At 36.9% G+C, this 20190-nt stretch overlaps 1 protein-coding gene across 1 annotated transcript; it reads left to right on the forward strand.

Moving 5' to 3' along the window:
- The first annotated feature begins 4310 nt into the window (after nt 1-4310).
- Nucleotides 4311-19972, forward strand: LOC125679823 (chorion peroxidase-like). The gene is made up of 11 exons (XM_048919283.2): nt 4311-4798; nt 6454-6710; nt 7192-7368; nt 8688-8852; nt 9085-9186; nt 10574-10678; nt 15601-16090; nt 16172-16384; nt 17072-17197; nt 17958-18095; nt 19547-19972. The coding sequence occupies exons 1-11, from the start codon at nt 4311-4313 to the stop codon at nt 19623-19625; spliced, it is 2340 nt and encodes a 779-aa protein (XP_048775240.2). The 3' UTR covers nt 19626-19972.
- The last annotated feature ends 218 nt before the right edge of the window (nt 19973-20190 follow it).

Here is a 20190-nt window from a genome sequence, read left to right on the forward strand (position 1 = left end):
TTCACCTGTTCATCCACTGTTTATATCCACCTGTTCATCCACTGTTTATATTCACCTGTTCATCCACTGTTTATATTTACCTGTTCATCCACTATTTATATCCACCTGTTCATCCACTGTTTATATTCAACTGTTCATCCACTGTTTTTATTGACCTGTTCATCAACTGTTTATATCCACCTGTTCATCCACTGTTTATATTCACCTGTTCATCCACTGTTTATATCCACCTGTTCACCCACTGATTGTATCCACCTGTTCATCCACTGTTTGTATCCACCTGTTCAACCACTGTATATATTCACCTGTTAAACCACTGTTTATATTCACCTGTTCATTCACTGTTTATATCCACCTGTTCATCCACTGTTTATATCCACCTGTTCATCCACTGTTTATATCCACCTGTTCATCCACTGTTTGTATCCACCTGTTTATCCACTGTTTGTATTCACCTGTTCATCCACTGATTGTATCCACATTGTAAGTATTATTGAAATGTTATGCGTTTTATATGAATCTTTGCAAATATAATATTGAGCATATAAAGTATCATATAAAATGGTGTAAGTATAAAATAAAATTTTGCAAGTATTATAAATATTGAACTCTTTTTAAACGTGATGAAATAAACTTTGTAAGTATTACAGAAAGCATTGTAAGTATTATGTCAACAAAATTGTGGTTAATATTCAAACTGGAAAGCCGAATGAAGTTTTAGAGGGGCATTAGCTGAGAAAGTGATGCCAACCATTTCTTCTCTTAAAATCTCTCAATGAAATAGGAATATATATTGATGACTAATGAAATATTTATTTTGATACACAAAACAAGAGAAACGTAATAAAACTACGTTAGATAGCCGCTTTTAGTGTAAAGAAATATATAAGGAAGAATTATTGTCTTGCAAGACAATAATTATTTAATCACAAAATTTACATATTCATGTGCCTGCTTTGAGGTCAAAAAGTGTTTGAAATAACTAAATACTAATGTTATTACTGAAATTTATATCATAGAGCAAATTTCATTGAATTGAATTTTTGGTGACAAAATGACAGCTTTAAATAACGAATTAGAAAACGGCATGCGTAAGAGAGAATATGAGTATCTCAAAATGAGTGGTTTTCAATCGATAAATTAAACATTCGCTTGCTTGGTGTACCAGAAACACTTAAAACTTAAAGAAATCAATAATAAGACGTTATCAGTATGCTAATATCCATTTGGACCAATGAAATGTTTTAGATAAAATCTTGAAACCACGAAAAATATAAATGCGACGAATTTCTAAACTTGAGTACAAGAGCTGTCAGCATGTCACACCCGTGGGTAGGGTTTGTTCTCGTGTAAGTTTTTGTTCTTTCTTTCTCTCTGTTTGTCTTGTCATTCTACGTATAATTGATTATGTTTTTTGTAATTTATTTTAATTTCATCCACTGAAATGTTATTTCATGCGAATAATAAAAGTATAAAATTTACATCATCACTATTAGATAACATTTATAGCACGTGACTTGTGCAACACAAGGCATCACTGAAAGCTGCCAAAAAGGTTCTGTGTAGTTCTGCAAATGTCTACTGACCATTCAGTAGATGTCGCTAGGATTTCTTGACGAATTGCGGTTAACACATTGAGCAGTGGATTCTGTTTCATTGTCTATGATTATACTGTGTATTGATGCTAAGGTGTTTCTTAACCAACAACTTCACCGAAATGTAATATTAAAAGCAAATCCATTCTGGAATATGTAGTAGATTGTAGTAGATCTACGTAGTAGATTGTAGTAGATCTATGTAGTAGATTGCAAGTTTGTAGGCTGATGTAGTTTGTATCTGTTGGTCTAGTTTAAAGTATTAAGAGTAAGTTGTATTAAAAAGTGTGTAGATCTATCGACGAAACATTTCATAAAAATGTGTGATGAGTTGAGTAGTCATGAGTGTTGGTAGTCAAGGTGTATATTGGAATAGTTTTTTGTTGTTGCTTATAATAGTGCGTGAATTAAAATAATGTCAGTCAAATTGATTAAGACTCCGTTTACTAAAGTATATCATATAATACATGCTGTGTAATAAGTGTCATTCAAGAAGGATCTCTTGATCTTTCATAAATGTACATCCCAATAATTAGTTAATAAAAGTCAAAATTTAACGATCAAAAAGTCAAAAAATCAGCTAATCTACGAATACATGTAACCACTTAATAATAGAATTAGTGACACTGGACTTCATTATACAGTATCACTCTGTTGTATGGGGTAAGTCTGTTTGTTATTATATTCTTATGAAGCAGAATTTATTCAAAAACTTCTACATGAGAAGAAAAAATCTCTTGCTGTGGCCATCAATGCGACATTTAGATATATCTACGACGTTTTATCTATCAACAACAATAATTGTCATTCATATGTCGATTCGATATATCCCTGTGAACTCGAAATAAAGACATCACAGAGTCGTCCACTTCTGCTTCTTACTTTGATATTTTATTGAAAATAGATATTAACGGCAAACTAACAACTCAACTTCATGATAAACGGGATAATTTCAGCTTCCCCATTGTCAACTTCCCTTATCTATGTAGCAGTATTCCATTATCACCGGCATATGGTGTTTATATCTCTCAACTAATTAGATACGCAAGAGCCTGTTCTGCGTATGATCAGTTTTTAAATCGAGACAGGATACTGACAAAGATGATGATGGTGCAGGAATTTCAACAGTTTCGTTTAAAATCATCATTTCGCAAATTCTATGGTCGCTATAACAATCTAGTTTGCCAATACAACATATCATTGGGTCAAATGCTGTCTGACGTGTTTCATACCGATTGTTAGGCCCTTCTTGGCACACTGATTTTGAGTACGGATAACTCCGTTTACTTGATCAAGATATAGGACACCTTTTATTTAGATATACATTCTGTTGTATGTGGTCAGTTTGTTTAGATATACATTCTGTTGTATGTGGTAAGTTTGTTTAAATATACATTCTGATGTATGTGGTCAGTTTTTTTGTTTAGAAATACATTCTGATGTATGTGGTCAGTTTATTGTTTAGATATACATTCTGATGTATGTGGTAAGTTTGTTTAGATATACATTTTGTTTTTTGTGGTAAGTTTGTTTAGATATACTGTACATTCTGTTGTATGTTTTAAGTTTGTTTGTTTAGATATACATTTTGTTGTATGTGGTCAGTTTGTTTGTTTGTATAGGTATACATTCTGTTGTATGTGGTCAGTTTGTTTAGATATACATTCTGTTGTATGTGGTCAGTTTGTTTAGATATACATTCTGTTGTATGTGGTCAGTTTGTTTAGATATATATTCTGTTGTATGTGGTCAGTTTGTTTAGATATACTGTACATTCTGTTGTATGTTTTAAGTTTGTTTGTTTAGATATACATTTTGTTTTTTGTGGTAAGTTTGTTTAGATATACTGTACATTCTGTTGTATGTGTTAAGTTTGTTTGTTTAGATATACATTTTGTTGTATGTGGTCAGTTTGTTTGTTTGTATAGGTATACATTCTGTTGTATGTGGTCAGTTTGTTTAGATATACATTCTGTTGTATGAGGTCAGTTTGTTTAGATATACATTCTGTTGTATGTGGTCAGTTTGTTTAGATATATATTCTGTTGTATGTGGTCAGTTTGTTTAGATATACATTCTGCTGTGTGTGGTCAATTTGTTTCTTCAGATATACATTCTGTTGTATGTGGTTAGTTTGTTTAAATATACAATCTGTTGTATGTGGTCAGTTTTTTTGTTTAGATATACATTCTGTTGTAGGTGGTCAGTTTGTTTGTTTAGATATAGATTCTGTTGTATGTGGTCAGTTTGTTTAGATATACATTCTGCTGTGTGTGGTCAGTTTGTTTACATATCCATTCTATTGTACGTGGTCACTTTGTTTAAATATACAATCCGTCGTATATGGTTAGTTTGTTTCTTTAGATATACATTGTGTTGTATGTGGTCAGTTTGTTTGTTAAGATATGCATTCTGCCGTATGTGGTCAGTTTTTTTTTTTAGATATACATTGTGTTGTGTGTGGTAAGTCGTTTAGATATGCATTCTGTTTTATGTGGTCAGTTTGTTTACCTCAACAGGATATAGAGCTCACGGCGGGTGTGACCGGTCAACAGGGGATGCTTACTCCTCCTGGGCACCTGATCCCACCTCTGGTGTGTCCAGAGGTCCGTGTTTGCCCAACTCTCTATTTTGTATTGCTTGTAGGAGTTATGAGATTGATCACTGTTCGTTATCTTCACCTTTCTTTAGATATATATGTGCTTTTTTAGCCTGATGATACTTCTGGTTTTGGAGGCTGAGGCCAACAAAAGAGCAACACAAGTTGCTGAGTATAAATCAGGCAACACACAACCGTCAATAGAAAAAGATGGACGATCTCTAAGTAATTCACAACAGTATGGATCGAAAAGAAAACCTCCACACAGATCGATTCAGAGACGACCGCGAATTCGGAGACCAATTCCCAAGCCTTCACTGCAAAAATTAATCCGTAAATTTAAAATCCGAAAACCATTCAATAGACGTCGTCAAATGAAAAAACCATATGGATCAAACAACAGACGAAAACCTCTATACAAACCATTCCCGACTCCGCGAAGAAGGCGACCATCGCGACTACCAAATCCACGTCAGAATGAATTATTGACCAGGCCGGCCACACAGAACTGTAAATGTCTTCAATGTAAACCAATCTACAGAAAAATTCAATACCACCGTCAGCGATCTGTCGATGAGTCTTTGGAAAGTAGAGAATCAAATAGGTAAGAACCTACTCTACTAACGTATAAGTAAAGGATTATAAATTAAAAATTGATGTTTATTCTTTGAAAATATGAAGAGATATATCCCTGTAAACTCGAAATAAAGACATTACAGTCATCCAAACTGCAAACTAAGAACTCAACTTTATGAAAACAGGATGATTTCAGCTTCGCCATCGTCAACTTTCCATATTCATGTAGTAATATTCCATTATCACCTGCATATGGTATTTATATCTCAAATGATTCGATACGAAAGAGCTTGCTCTGCGTATGATCATTTTTAAATCGAATCAGACTACTGACAAACAAGTTCATGGTGCAAGGGTTTCAACAGTCTCGTTTAAAGTCAGCATCTCGCAGATTCTATGGTCGTTATAACAATCTAGTTTGTCAATATAACCTATCATCGGGTCAAATGCTGTCTGCCGTGTTTCGTACGGATTGTTAGGCCGTTCTTGACACACTGATTTTGACTACGGATAACTCCGTTAACTTGATCAAGATATAGAGCTCATGGTGGGTGTGACCGGTCGACAAGGGATGTTTACTCCTCCTAGGCACCTGGTCCCACCTCTGGTATATTGAGGGGTTCGTGTTTGCCCAACTCTCTATTTTGTATTGCTTATAGGAGTTATGAGATTGATCACTGTTCGTTATCTTCATCTTTCATTCCTTAATAAACTCCAAAAATGTGGCAAATCTATGAGCACTTTTATTGTCACTTTTGCACCGTTTCTGGAGACACTGCTTTAAAACAAATGAAGCATTTGATTGTCTTCTGTAGTCTGACCGAAAATTTGAGTTTTAGTGTAAGCTTTATTTATAAAACATAAAGCCACATTGTGAACAATATTGATATTTCTATATATCAAATATGAACGATATTCAGAGAGGTGATCTATTTTTGCGGATAGTAAAATAAAAATTTAACTAACCAATGTTCATCATGTAAAACTTATACGGTACCAATTTTGATGCACCAGATTCGCATTTCGACAAATAATGTCTCTTCAGTTATGCTCAACCGAAATGTTTGAAATCCGAAATAACTATGAAGTTTTAGAGCTAAATATAGCCAAAAACAGCGTGCCAAAAACGTGGAGCCAAATTCGTCCAAGGATAAGAGCTATGCATGAGGGAGATATTCCTTAATTTTGAAATGAATTTCTAAATTTTATAACAGCAACTAAATATACATCCGTATTTTCAAGCTAGTAACGAAGTACTTAGCTACTGGGCTGTAGAGACCCTCGGGGACTAACAGTCCACCAGCAGAGGCCTCTACCCAGGGGTCATAATATAAAACTTATACGGTACCAATTTTGATGCACCAGATGCGCATTTCGACAAATAATGTCTCTTCAGTGATGCTCAACCGAAATGTTTGAAATCCGAAATAACTATGAAGTTTTAGAGCTAAATATAGCCAAAAACAGCGTGCCAAAAAAGTGGAGCCAAATTCGTCCTATCATAAGATATGATTAACTCAGGAAAACCTCCGCAAGTTTTTTTCTACCAATAAAAACAAGAAAGGTATATGCATGATGAAGAAGCATCACAAAGACAACGGAGATACGATCAGGGAAAAACAGTAACCTCTAACCTTTGGACTAATGATCTTTTATCCATGACTTTCTCTTCTTTTTCAACAGAAATAGGACCATTAGGAGCGCCCACGCGATGCACAATAGACCTTTACGTTCTGAACAGGTCAGCAAAGTTTCGTTGGAGAAAGTCCAAATCAGAGCCGATTCAAAAGCAGACAAATGTGAATTCCAGAAGAAGATCACTTGTGATGAGAACAGCAAATATAGAACAATCGATGGCAGCTGTAACAATTTGGCTAATCCGTACTGGGGAAAGGCGGGAACTCCTCTGGTCCGCTTTGTCTGCTCAGCTTACGACGATGGTGAGTGACATGCATGTATATATGTACATAAATTACAGGTATATACTTCTTTTGAAGGTTTTCTAAGGTGAGCATAATGACGTATTGTCTCTTGAAATGATGACTTTAATGGTGACACAGTGGTAGATTCACTGACTGGGTCATCTTACGGTCCTAACTCTAACAAATCTGTGTCGTAAAAATGGAGATCTGTTCCTTCTGCAAATGTGAACACCAGAATAGAATTTTGCTTGTTTTTCTGAAGATATTTCGATCAAAACCAAGGTCTTGTTTCAGGGTTGTCATAGTTGATTATGAAAGCCATAGGTAGTTCAGTATAAGTAGTAAGATGCAAAAGTGAAGAAAAAAAAGTTTGGTGTAAAAATTCCTGAAGGGACTTAATTACCAAGCAAATACATTATAAACGTATCTAAGGAATTATTCATTCATGCTTCAATTAGTTGCAAACTACGACAATTTTTTCTCTCTTGAATTAATGAAGGTGTTGGTGCACCTAGGCAAAGAGGAATATATGGTTCCCTACCGGAACCCAGAAAGGTAAGACTTGCGATCCATGAAAGGAGCGACAAGAGCAATGAAGAGAGAAAGTACACCCATTTCCTGATGGGATATGGTCAGTTGTTGAGCCACGATATTCTGGACAATGTTGTATCGAGGAGTAAGTACTGTAAACAAGGCTATGATATCAGGTGTGCTTCGATAGTAAGGCGCTAAAATACAACAAAATATTTCTTTTAAGCAAAATGAAGTCATTCCCATTACAATGATAGATAGCGACTGTTCACGCTGTTTGAGTTTAATCTACAGAATTTTTTTTTCGACTGTTCTTGAATTTCAAGTTCATATGTCAATGCTTCAAAAAGAAGTTGATAGTTCTGGCATGATGCCAAACTAAGATCTGGACGGACCACGTTTCGACTGCCAAAATATTGAAAACTATGTGTTAATTTTCATTTGTGTATTTGGGGGGGGGGGGGGGGGTTAAAGCAAATGATAATGAAAGCTAAATGTAATTTAAATAAAATATTTTTCAGTAAATTACTACACGAACCCAAGAGAAAATAGAATAACTTTTCCGTCAATTTAAATGTTACGTGACTCGTCTTGTTAAGGGAGGTATTTTGTCCGATGAATGATTAGGTGAATTCCATTTTATGCATTGCAGAGGTTTTAGTAAATAAGCAGTTGTTCATTTCGATAATAGTGCACTGTAGCTCACTTTCATGATATGAACGTGAAGCCAGCTTATCCAGAAAACTGCACAGACCCCCCCCCCCAAATATAGTAAACATTTTTTTCATGAAATATTTCGAAAACCGTAAAACTATAGACAACTTCATTTATACACCTGAAATCATGTGTTCCTTAACGGATTGATATATATATCCTTTGTGTTCATCTGATATTGACATTGACTTTTCACTGTTTACGTTAATGTTTACAGCTTTGTTACTTTCGTATAACTGAGTATACAAACTCTTCAGTATTTTGACATTGACTTTTCACTGTTTACATTAATGTTTACATCTTTGTTACTCTCGTATAACTGAGTATATAAACTCTTCAGTATTTTGACATTGACTTTTCACTGTTTACGTTAATGTTTACAGCTTTGTTACTCTCGTATAACTGAGTATATAAACTCTTCAGTATTTTGACATTGACTTTTCACTGTTTACGTTAATGTTTACAGCTTTGTTACTCTCGTATAACTGAGTATATAAACTCTTCAGTATTTTGACATTGACTTTTCACTGTTTACGTTAATGTTTACAGTTTTTTTTACTCTCGTATAACTGAGTATATAAACTCTTCAGTATTGTCATTAAACTGTGAAGATTTGTTCTGTAATTCAAAAAGTTAATAGTTTGCTATCTCATGTGCACAATAGCTTAAAGATAATCTGAATGAAATGTTTAATTCCTATAAGACAGATTATGACCGTAAAGATGATGTAATTCCTTTTTGTTACGCTAGAACCTGACGGAGGCAGATTTGACTGCTGTGAAGACGATAAAACAGACATAAATTGCATTATGCCGCTTAAAATCAGAACAGACGACCCCTTCTTTGGTCGCTTTGGTCGAACCTGTCTGAACTTTGCTCGATCGAAGTCTTCACCAGATTTAGCTTGTAATGCCAGTGAGTACACATATACAGTTATATTTTATGAGTTGGTGAGAAATGTTTCATGTTATATGTTTTTTTCTTTTTCATCTTTTAATTCCCCCTTTTTAGCCATATAGTGTTCTGAAAGGAGATGGCGTCCTTCAACTTTTGATTACATTTGTACCTGATGAAACATATACAAATATTTACTTATATACATGTAATATACGGACTACACAGATATGTTCTGAAATACTCTGTTTAGAGATTCGTCAGACCATTAACGGGTTCACAACTTACATCGACGCTTCTACATTCTATGGATCGGACTCTGAATCTTGCGCTGCCGTCCGAGAGTTTAAAGGCGGTAAGTAAGCAAAGGAGATGCAGAGCACTTACTAATAGCAAATTAAACTTCTGTTTTAAAAACTGTCTGTACAAAATATAAATGAATATGCAAGACATGTTGAAATAGCAACAATATAAACTGAATCAAGTCAAGTTGATAGAATAATTAGTGTTTACCGGGTACTTGTTTTCAAAGCTTCCTGTATAGAGATACTCTATAATCGCTTTCAAGAACTCTTTTCACAAATTGATTTAAAAATTGCATCATGTTGGTAAACAAGTATCACTAAATACTCTACAGTAAGGACCCAAATGTTGTCAAAAACTGGAAACATATATTAATTGGAACTCTTCGAAAGAAGGTGGGAAAGTTGTAGCAAGTGTCTTAAAGATTGATCTAAAAGACCTTTCAGACGTAAGTAATGTAAATAAACATAAGGGTTCAGGTAGCTTCTTAAAAAGGCATTTACCATGGATGCGATAAACTGCGTTTTGAATCAAATTATGGGAAAGCCTTCTTGGTCCTTTAAAAAGGGGAAAGATTTTTTAATCTGGTGACTGAGATCGACTTTCTCTTTCACCTACATCTTCACAGAATTTACTGCGAGGTAACGAGTTAATAACCCTTGACTTGTGAAGATGTTTCACCTATTGGTGAGCCGCAATTTATCCAGAAGGTGAATGCACTCGGGTTTTGATATATGAAACTGCTTTGTGAACTTAAGTAAACGTCACTTTCACCCACATGTTTCATATCTGCTGGTGCATAGCGAACTGGAGACCATCATGAATACTGTACCATGTCGATCAACAGATACCACTGAGAGGGGTGAACAGTTGTTCTGAGACAGTTTCTCCTCCCTAACGTCTAAATCATCAGATTTTAAAAAACATTTTATATGATAAATACTGTATAATGATGTATAATGATGTAAAAACTTTTCCTATTACCGGTACCTTAAATTCAAATATCACCGTTTGTCAGGAATCTGATAAGCAGGAAGATAGAGAGATAGATAGAGAGAAAAGTTATGCACGGTAAAATGAGAAATTGGTATCGAGTTGAAAATTGGTTTTACATTCAGTCGTTTTCCATAACCTCACTTCCTGTCTGTAAAACAAACACTTCCGTAAATGTTATCGTTTTATGTAATGTATTGTCTTCTAAATATCAGATATACAATAGTGGCTTGCAATTGCTTTTATATAATGCTTTTTTGCCATTAGAATTCAGTTAATATGTCATCCTATGAAATGAAAGTTTCTATCATTTATTAAGTGTGAAGAGACTAAGAAAGTTTTTGTGACCTGTCTATATAATTAACATACATTTGTATTAAAGTCAATGTTCCCAAACCACATAAATGTTTATATTCTTGCTAGCATCTTCCGCTTTCAATTTACAGGACGCCTGAAAACCCAGAATCATCCTGATGGAGAAGGAGATCTGATGCCAGCAGGAAGTCGTGGATGTCGTGTTACTAATCCAGAATTGAAATGCTTCCTGTCAGGTATTTAAAATAGGAAAACAAAATTAAGAAAGGGGAGAGGAGGAACTTGATTGATAAATTGAAGATAACGAACTCTCATAAGTCCTATAAAGAATGCAGAATTAGGAGTTGAGCAAACACGGACCCCTGAACACACCAGAGGTGGGATCAGATGCCTAGGAGGAGTAAGCATCCCCTGTTGACCGATTACACCCGCTGTGTGTCCTACATCTTGATCAGACGATCAGAATTACTCTGCAAAGAACGACCGAATAATTAAAACAAATCCTGATAATTAAAGAGATCCCAAAGAACGGCCTAATAATGAAAAAAAATCCTAAAGAACGGCCTAATAATTAAAGAACTGAAAATCTGGAAACAGAATTAGACAGGTACATTCTTTTGTATAAATTGAATAATGGTAATTAAAACTCTATAAAACAATTCCTAGATACTAGTGTTTTACTCATTAGCAATCGCCACACACGCGCGAATTTTAGAGATCGGTAGTCTCGCGTGCATTACCCATATTAATATTGATGATGTCATAACAATATCAGGGATCTTATAAATGATGGATTGACAAAACCATTATATGTCACCACCAATAACTCAAGAAATATGTATGCATCACGAACATTGTATTCCTGGGCCATCACATTCCACAACCATTATATTTCACGTATTCCATATGCTAAGACCATTATAAGGCTACGACCACTGCATTTCTCCACCATTGTATACTACAAATATTATAAATCCCAATGGTTATGTGCCATGACAATTCTATGTCACGAATATTATGATCCACGACCCTTAAAAATGACACAACTAGCACCATGATGACACGACCATTATATACCATGATGAATATACTTAATAAGTCACGAACATTATAAACCATAAGCAGTTTATCTCACAAACAAACATTAATGATAGTTAGCATACATGACACTAAGAGCAATGTTATTTCTTTAAGGTAGCTTATCTCAACATAGTGAAAAAAAACCCACGTGATTTTAATCCACATTATACTTAATTTTGAATACATACAAGATGTAAATCAGTATGTACTTTTCTTTGTTGGAAATTCAGAAATCAATTGATAGTGATTAAACAAGAGGGAAAAGTTGTCTTCTTCTCTTTTTGGCTTTTACGAAGGGGACTGTTCACGCCGATTATAGGCGCGCTGATAGTTGCAGCGGCTACAGTTATAGGTCTAGTCTAGTACTGACGTAGCTGCTGAGGTTCTATTCTTCGTCCTACGGAGGATCTTTCTGCGGAAGTCTTCCAGGAAGTCCTCAGCCTGATGGACGGTGTAGGGCCATACGAGGCGGTCATCAGCAAGATTAGACCACTGGTGGTGGTCAGTAAGGCAGATACCAAGGAACTTCATCAAAACTTTATATCGTTTCTTCGGTGCTTCTCTGTAGCGGTGGCCAATGGAGAGTTCGCCATACAGGACTATCTTTGGCAGGTGGTGGTCCTTTATTCAGGAGACGTGCTCCGTCCAGCTTAGCCGCGACTGCGGCAACATAGCCTCGATGCTGGTGATCTCCGCATGTTCGAAAACCTCAACATTGGTCCCGTAGTCGTTCCAGGAGATTTTGAGGATAGTGCAGAGACAGCACTGATGGAAGTTCTCCAGAAATCGCAGATGGTGGCGATAGGTGACCCACGATTCAGAGTCATACATGAGTGTGGTAAGTATTACGGCTTTGTAAACAATAATATTGGTGCTCTTCTTCAGGTGCTTGTTGTTCCAGAATCTTTTGTATAGCCGCCCTCTAAATGCGCTATTTGCATTTGCCAGTCTGTTATCAATTTCCTTGTCGATTTTGGTATCTGATATGAGGGTACTTCCCAGAAACATGAACTGGTGAACTGTCTACAGCTGAGTCTCGTCCATGATGATGTGCGGATTGTAGTACTCTTCCGGGGGGGGGGGGGGGGGGCAGGCTGGTGGAAGACTTCCTTCTTTTTCATGCTGATCTCGAGTTCGAAGAGATGGACAGCCTCTGCAAAACAAGATGTTATACGCTGCAGGGCTCTTTCGAAGTGGGCAACGAGGGCAGCATCGTCGGCAAAGAGGAGGTCTATTATCATCTGCTTGATAATTTGTGTGTGTGTCTGCAGTCTTCTGAGGTTTACCAGACTGTCATCAAGGCGGTATCGGATGTGAACTGCGTCGTCTTTGAATATTTCTGTGGTTTGCTCACTCATCATACTAAAGAAAATGCTGGACAAAGTCAGTGCCAGGATACATCCCTATTTCACGCCGTTGTTGATGGGAAGTGTTCAGAGAGGTCGTTGTTCCATCTGACCTGGCCACACTGATCTTCATGCAGTTGGGTTGCCATGCTAAGGAACTTTGGGGAACAGCCCAGGCGTTCTATGATCAGCCATAGTCCCTTTCTACTTACTGTACCGAACGCTTGGTCAGGTCAACAAACGTTACATATTGTCCTTTCGTTTGCTCTCGGCACTTCTCTTGGAGCTGCCGAAGGATAAACACCAAGTCTGTGTTGCCCCTATTTGCTCTGAAGCCAGATTGGATTCTGGCAGGTGGTCTTCCGCAATGGTAGGTATCAATCTGCTCAGGATCACTTGAGCAATGATTTTTTCCTGCGATGGAAAGTAGCGTGATCCCTAGGTAGTTGGAGCAATCTAACTTTTCGCCCTTTTTTGTACAAGGTTACGATGATTGCATCGCGGAAGTCTCTTGGAAGTTTGCTTTGCTCCCATCAACAGACAAGGGGTTTGTGGAGTTTGTTGTGTAATTTTGGGCGTCCGTCTTTCCAGATCTCAGTTGGAATTCGATCAATTTCTGCTGCCTTACGATCGACTTTTTAACTTCTATGGCTTTGATGGATTCTTCCATAGAGGGTGGTTCGTCCAGTTCTACTTTGACTGGTAAATGAGGAATGTGGAGAATTGCTGAGTCCTGAACAACTCTGTAAGCACTGAAGAGGACCTGAAAGTGCTCAGACCAACGGCAAAGGATAGATTTGTCTGTGAGGAGAGCCTGGTCATCCACACTGCGTAAGGGACTCTGGATCTGATGTGTAGGGTTGTACAATGCTTTGAGGGCTTCATAGACTCCTCTGTAGTAACCAATGTCTGCGCTTTCCTGAGATCTTTCCGCGAGGTTGGTCCACCATTCGTTCTGGATGTCTTGAAGCTTGTGCCGGATGTTGCTACAACTGTGACGAAAGGCAACTTTTTTCACAAGGCGAGACGGCTGAGCCAGGTGAGCTTGGTAGACTGATCTCTTCTTTCCTAGTAATTCTTGAATCTCATGATTGTTCTCATCGAACCATTCTCTGTCTTTTTCGAGGTAAGTCTAAGAACGTCTTTGGATGTCCACAAAATAGCAGTTTTCAGTTTCTCTAAGAATGTTTCGGGAGAGGAATCTTCAGGACAGCAGTCATTTTCTAGTTTCGTCATCATGTCTATCTGGAAGCCAGCTTTTACTTCACAGTTTGCTGAGCTTGAATGCTTTTTGGTTTGGGATTTAAGTGCAACCTGAGTTTACAGCGCACTAGGTGATAGTTGGTATACCATTCTGTGCTGGGCATCACTCTGGTGTGCAGAACATCTTTGAGATCTCGTTGGCGCACTAGAGCATAATCAATGAGGTGCCAGTGTTTAGACTAAGGATGCGTCCATGTTATTATCAGACTGTCTTTTGTTGAAGGATGGTAATGAGGATGATCAGTTGCTGCTCTGTGTACAACTCCAGCAGCATGCACCCATTTTCGTTGCAGTTTCCAGGTTTTTTTGGAGAAGGCTGTGGAGCTTGAAGTAAAACTTGCCTTTTTCTGCAGGCTGAATTTGAAGAGTTGTGGTGTATATACTAAAGAATTTTGATACTGCTTGTTCTTCAGAGGGTGACACATGGATAGGACGTGGTAAAAATGACCGAGTGGCATCGACAAGTTTTTAAATACGATATTCATATGATATTTTCTATGCTCTCAATTTTTTCTGTGATTATAGAAGTCACTGTTATGACTTTTTGTAATAATTTTTTAACAATTACTGATATGTACAAACACATGGATAAATAAAAGAAGTTTTTAATTTTGTTGAACATGTTTTATGATGACACAGATCTTGAAAGTAAGTAGTAAGTCGATACCTGTCCAATATGTAAGATATCAAATTGTCCGGGACTGTTCTGGGAAGTTTGCGCCTTATAACTTAAAACATTTCACCGAAATTAGGTTGTACTCTACTTGACAATGTCCAAGAAATCAGGCCACTGTTTACAATATAGCAGTTTTTCTGTTTGTCATTCATAAAGTGCATTATGTTTTCGATTATTGAGTTCTTTTTCTTTCAACTATAGTCAAAATGGATACGCCAATACTGCTAGTGCAAATACAGATGGAAATAACAACCTGAAGCACTCATTTTAAAATGTCCGAAATTCATAACCCCGATCTTTGAACTAGCGACAGAACTTCATGTCTATTATAAAATCTTATAAATAAAGCAAAATCTAGATTAGGGCAAACGTAGACTCATTGAAACACCAAGGTGGGATAAGGTGTCTATGAGAAGTAAGCATCCCTTGTTCATCTTGATCAAATGAAGTGATCCATAGTCAAAATCACTTTGCAAAGAACAGCTTTACAATTGGTATAAACCATGACAGACAGTATTCAAGTTAATGGAGGTTTTGTTTGCAAACAAGTTCATTATAACGACCATAGGATTTGCAAAATGCTTACTCTAAGGAGGCCGGATTTTTTTAATTTACAGACCACTTCATTTAGCTTCTTAAAATTGAGATATCACGTCGGGTGTAACCGGTCAACAACATCAACAGGGATCAAGTGATTAGAAATAAGGTTCCCCCAGATGACCAATCATATCCACCGTGGACTTCCACCGTCATCATCAACGCATTTCTCTTTCAAAATATATTTTCTTTCCAGGTGATCGGAGAGTGAACCAACAGGCCACACTAAGTGGTCAGCACACTGTGTGGCTCAGGGAACATAATAGAATAGCTAAAAAGCTGGAAGAGTTATTTGGCAGAACCTGGGACGACGAAAAAATATTCCAAGAAGCTAGACGAATAGTTGTTGCCATATTTCAACATATAACCTATAACGAATATCTACCAGCAATCCTAGGCAAGAAAATTATGAAACTGTTTGACCTGAAACCTAAAGACAAGGGTGAATGTTCCGATGATTACGACCCATGTGTCGATCCCTGCATGCGCCACGGCTTCATGGCGGCCGCTTTCAGGTTTGGACACAGCATGATCAATGATCACGTTGGATTTAAGTCGACCAGTGGGAAATACAGCCGTCGTCCATTTAAGGAACTTTTCTTAAAGTCCGACCCTTTGTACCAATCAGAAGGATTAGAACAAGTTATGCGAGGACTTTATATAGAGCATTCTCAGAGCGTGGATAGGTAAATCTAGATATATCTTTCTGAAATGTTCAGTTTATGTTAAATTGATCGCAAACTACATTTCTATTTTGTTCTTTGAAGGTTAAAATCAGATCAAATTACCAATCACCTCTTTGAGAGAGACGCGGGTACCGGGGGGGACCTCATAGCTACCAACATCAACCGAGGACGAGACCACGGTTTGCCGAATTACATGGAGTTCAGAAAAATGTGCGGACTTTCAACGACTAGAACATTTTCTGGACTGAGAGATCATAGCCGCAAAACTAGGCGACTTCTCCGTCAAGTCTACGCGTAAGTAGCTACGTCATAAGATGAGAGGAATAAATCCTCACACAAGGGCCATTGTTATGAATAGCGGTCTTCATTATAAGTGGAAAATATTAATTAGCACAACCTTGTTGTTTGGTATAAGATATCTAGCAATTCAAAAATGTTGCCCGAGAAACAATGTAATGTGGCGTTGATCTGACAAGATAAAATGCTAATGTCTGTGTATTTCGTGAACGATCCTTGCAAATGTGCGGTCTTCTGTATCAGGCTAGAGAGGTCTAATTAAAATTTCAACTTGCACCTACGTAACATTTGTGATACTTAATTCAATCATTTTGCAAGTTGCATTATGTATTTTATATTTTAAAAGGTACCGTGTAATACCCGTAAAAGTTTACGGAGATGACTTGTATAAGCATGGTTTGCTATCCGCTCCTATAATGATTTATCAGACGAAAATCAAAGTTTGATATTATAGTGAAGTTTTTAAAACAGTACAAAATGTGTGTGCGCCCTATCGATGACATGTATTTCCTTTGTAACGTAGGGCATCTCCACCTTTCATAGTGAATTCCTGAAATCTTTGCAACCAATTCAAATTTCATATCGATAGAATATGACCCTGTGTTTGTGTTTCTCAGTTTCCCTGTTTGGTTGGTAAATATTTACATTTCTTAAGGGATGATCAAATGAAATATTTATTTTCAGGAATGTTTTTGACATGGATCTGTTTACTGCCGGGGTGGCGGAGGAACCTCTGGAAGGGGCTGTGGTGGGCCCCACTTTTGCATGCATAATTGGTCTGCAGTTCAAAGCACTGAAGTTTGGAGACAGGTAAAATAATGTCCACTATGATTTTATACTTCCGTGGGATTAGGGCGTGAAATATCGGTCCCATGTCAAGGATCACAACCGCGAAGAAAAATCTGAATCCGTAAGACCGCCTCAGAGACATCAACCTTTCCGAACTGGTCAATTACAGCAGAACTTGAGTAACCAAAATATATCTAAAGTACTGCTTACTCGGCATTAACCTAGACACAATTATTACAATGTATGTATATGCAAATATGGCGACATAGCACGCCATATGTATCAAGGGAAATGACTAAAACTTTGAAATGTTTTCTACATCGTGTGGACATTTTGTAGAAATTATCACGTGTCCTTATATTTACGTTATTTTCGTTCAACAGTGATGATAGTTTGTTTTCCCCCCTTGTAATACATTCCTCGATTTAAGCGCCTTATTACCTTAACGTACTTAACATACTTGTTAACTATCCAGGGAAGCCTGTATTCATGAGAGTGAGTAAATGTTTGTTTGTGGGAAATATGGGGAAATCTCTATATATTCGGCTTTGATGATTACTCCACACTTCCACTCGTTGTATAAAATGTAAATATAACACCCCAAATAAGTGTACTTGATGCATAAATGATTTCGTTACGCATCAATTAGTTTCACATTACTTTGCGTTTACTGGAAATTTCAATTTTGATTTTAATAGAAGATTTATGAGATAGATATTAGAAATATTTTGAAAAACGTCTTTGCTTCACCATTGCAATGATGCTCTACATTTACTCACAGGTTTTATTATGAGAATGATGATAGTATCACGGGCTTCACCTTAGCACAACTGGATGATATCAAGAAAAATACCATGGCTCAGGTTATTTGCAGAAACACAAACATTGGAAAGATCCAGACGGACGTCTTCAGACATGGGTGAGTATTTCTAAGTTCATCGATGATATTAAACTCCAATTTATAAAAAATCATAGGTGAAGATAACGAACAGAATTTCATTTGTTTAAACAATTGGTAAAACTATATGGGAAATAAAACTGTATTATGCTACATTCACTTATGTTAATCGTTGGTTGTATTTTGTTTAACCTTCCACTCGAGAACATTTCACTCATATTGATACGTCACCATTGTCGGTGAAAGGCAGCAAAATTTAGGCCTATGCTCTGCGCTTATGGCCTTTGAGCAGGGAGGGATCTTTATCGTGCCGCACTCGCTGTGACACGGGGCTAGGTTTTTACAGTCTTATCCGAAGGACCGCCCGATTAAAGCTACATGATCCGATGATATATACAGAGCACTAAATGCAAGGTGAAGATAACGAACAGTGATCAATCTCATAACTTCCACAAGCAATACAAAATAGATAGTTGGGCAAACACGGACCCCTGGACACACCAGAGGCGGGACCAGGCGCCCAGGAGGAGTAAGCATCCCCTGTTGACCGGTCACACCCGCTGTGAGCCCTATATCCTGATCAGGCAAACGGAGTTATCCGCAGTCAAAATCAGTGTGCCAAGAACGGCTTAACAATCGGTATGAAACACGTCAGACAGCATTTGACCCAATGCGAGGTTGTATTGACGAACTAGATCGTTATAACGACCATAGAATTTGCGAAATGCTGACTTCAATCGAGACTGTTGAAATCCCTGTACCATCAACTTGTTTGTCAGTAGCTTACCTCGATTTAAAAACTGACTATACCCAGAACAAGCTCTTACATATCGAATCAGTTGGGATATATAAACACCATATGCAGGTGATAATGGAATATTGCTACACAAATGTGGGAAGTTGACGATGGAGAAGCTGAAATTATCCCGTTTGTCATACAGTTGAGTTGTCAGTTTGCCGTTAATGTCTACTTTCAATAAAATATCTAAGTATGAAGCAGAAGTGGACGACTCTGTGGTGTCCTTTATTTCAAGCTCACAGGGATATATCAAATCGACATATAAATGAAATATGACACGACCAACAGTAATTTGTCAAATTTTCGGGACAACCTGTCCCCTTTTTCATGACGATAGGATATTTACATTGAAAAGAAAACTAATTAGAAAAACAAATTAACACTAAAACTAAACCACAAACAAACAAAACGTCTACATATTGAAATCATCGGCTGTAATATGGGGTAATAGAAGTCTTCTGATCGAAACTGAACTGTACTGATCAGTCTTACGTTGGATAAAGTAAAAAACAAAGCTTTGCCTGATTTTGAGGGTCGTTGAATTTGAGTGCTTTATATATATATATATATATATATATATATATTATAATACGTCAAACAAAATAAGGAATTTGACATTAAATACAGAAAACAATCGTTATTCCTGCTACAAATATTCCTGTTCTATTTTTAGTTTACCGGAAGTGGACTGTTCGGACATTGAAGAAGAAATGGACTTTTCATTGTGGAGAGACGTCCTTAGTGACGGTTAACCAGGCATCGGTGACAAGGCTTATAAACAATAACTGAATTCCAAGAGACACAATTAGTTTTAACTACTCACTTAGCTTGCTAGGTGTATTTCGGGTATTATCCATTCTTTCGTCAAAATCTGGTTTCATACACAGAGATAGTATTAAAGTGAGTCTAATTATTATAGATATATGATTGCGTCCATGATAAAAGGGTGCTTCTGACAATTTTCACAGAACAGAGAAATAACGTCATAAAGTTGTGACGTTCACATCGCTTGTTTCCACTCTTTCCATGGGGGTGTTTACAACTAGTTATTAACACATGTGAAATATTCTTTGAATATAAAATGTATTTGTAATATTGAAAACAATAAAATTCGAGATCTATGTGGTCTTAATTTGTCTTTTTGAATTTTTTTGACCGAGGGTTATCCGAACATAATATACCGGGACCGTTTCAATATTATATAACCTCCAGAACATCAGAAGCTGGTAGAGAATAATATTAGTACCGTGAACCATGGAACAATTTGAGGTAAACAAAACCAACTTTCAAAGCCAAATAGATATATTGTGTATATTT

Source organism: Ostrea edulis, chromosome 2 (genome assembly GCF_947568905.1).
Source record: "Ostrea edulis chromosome 2, xbOstEdul1.1, whole genome shotgun sequence".
Taxonomy (NCBI): domain Eukaryota; kingdom Metazoa; phylum Mollusca; class Bivalvia; order Ostreida; family Ostreidae; genus Ostrea; species Ostrea edulis.

Excerpts from the sequence above, each read along its gene's own strand:
- LOC125679823 (XM_048919283.2), top strand. The coding sequence starts at position 4,311 with ATGATACTTCTGGTTTTGGAGGCTGAGGCCAACAAAAGAGCAACACAA. Across the intron at positions 7,369-8,687 it reads GGACAATGTTGTATCGAGGA|AACCTGACGGAGGCAGATTT; the intron begins GTAAGTACTGTA and ends TTGTTACGCTAG. Across the intron at positions 16,091-16,171 it reads CATTCTCAGAGCGTGGATAG|GTTAAAATCAGATCAAATTA; the intron begins GTAAATCTAGAT and ends TGTTCTTTGAAG.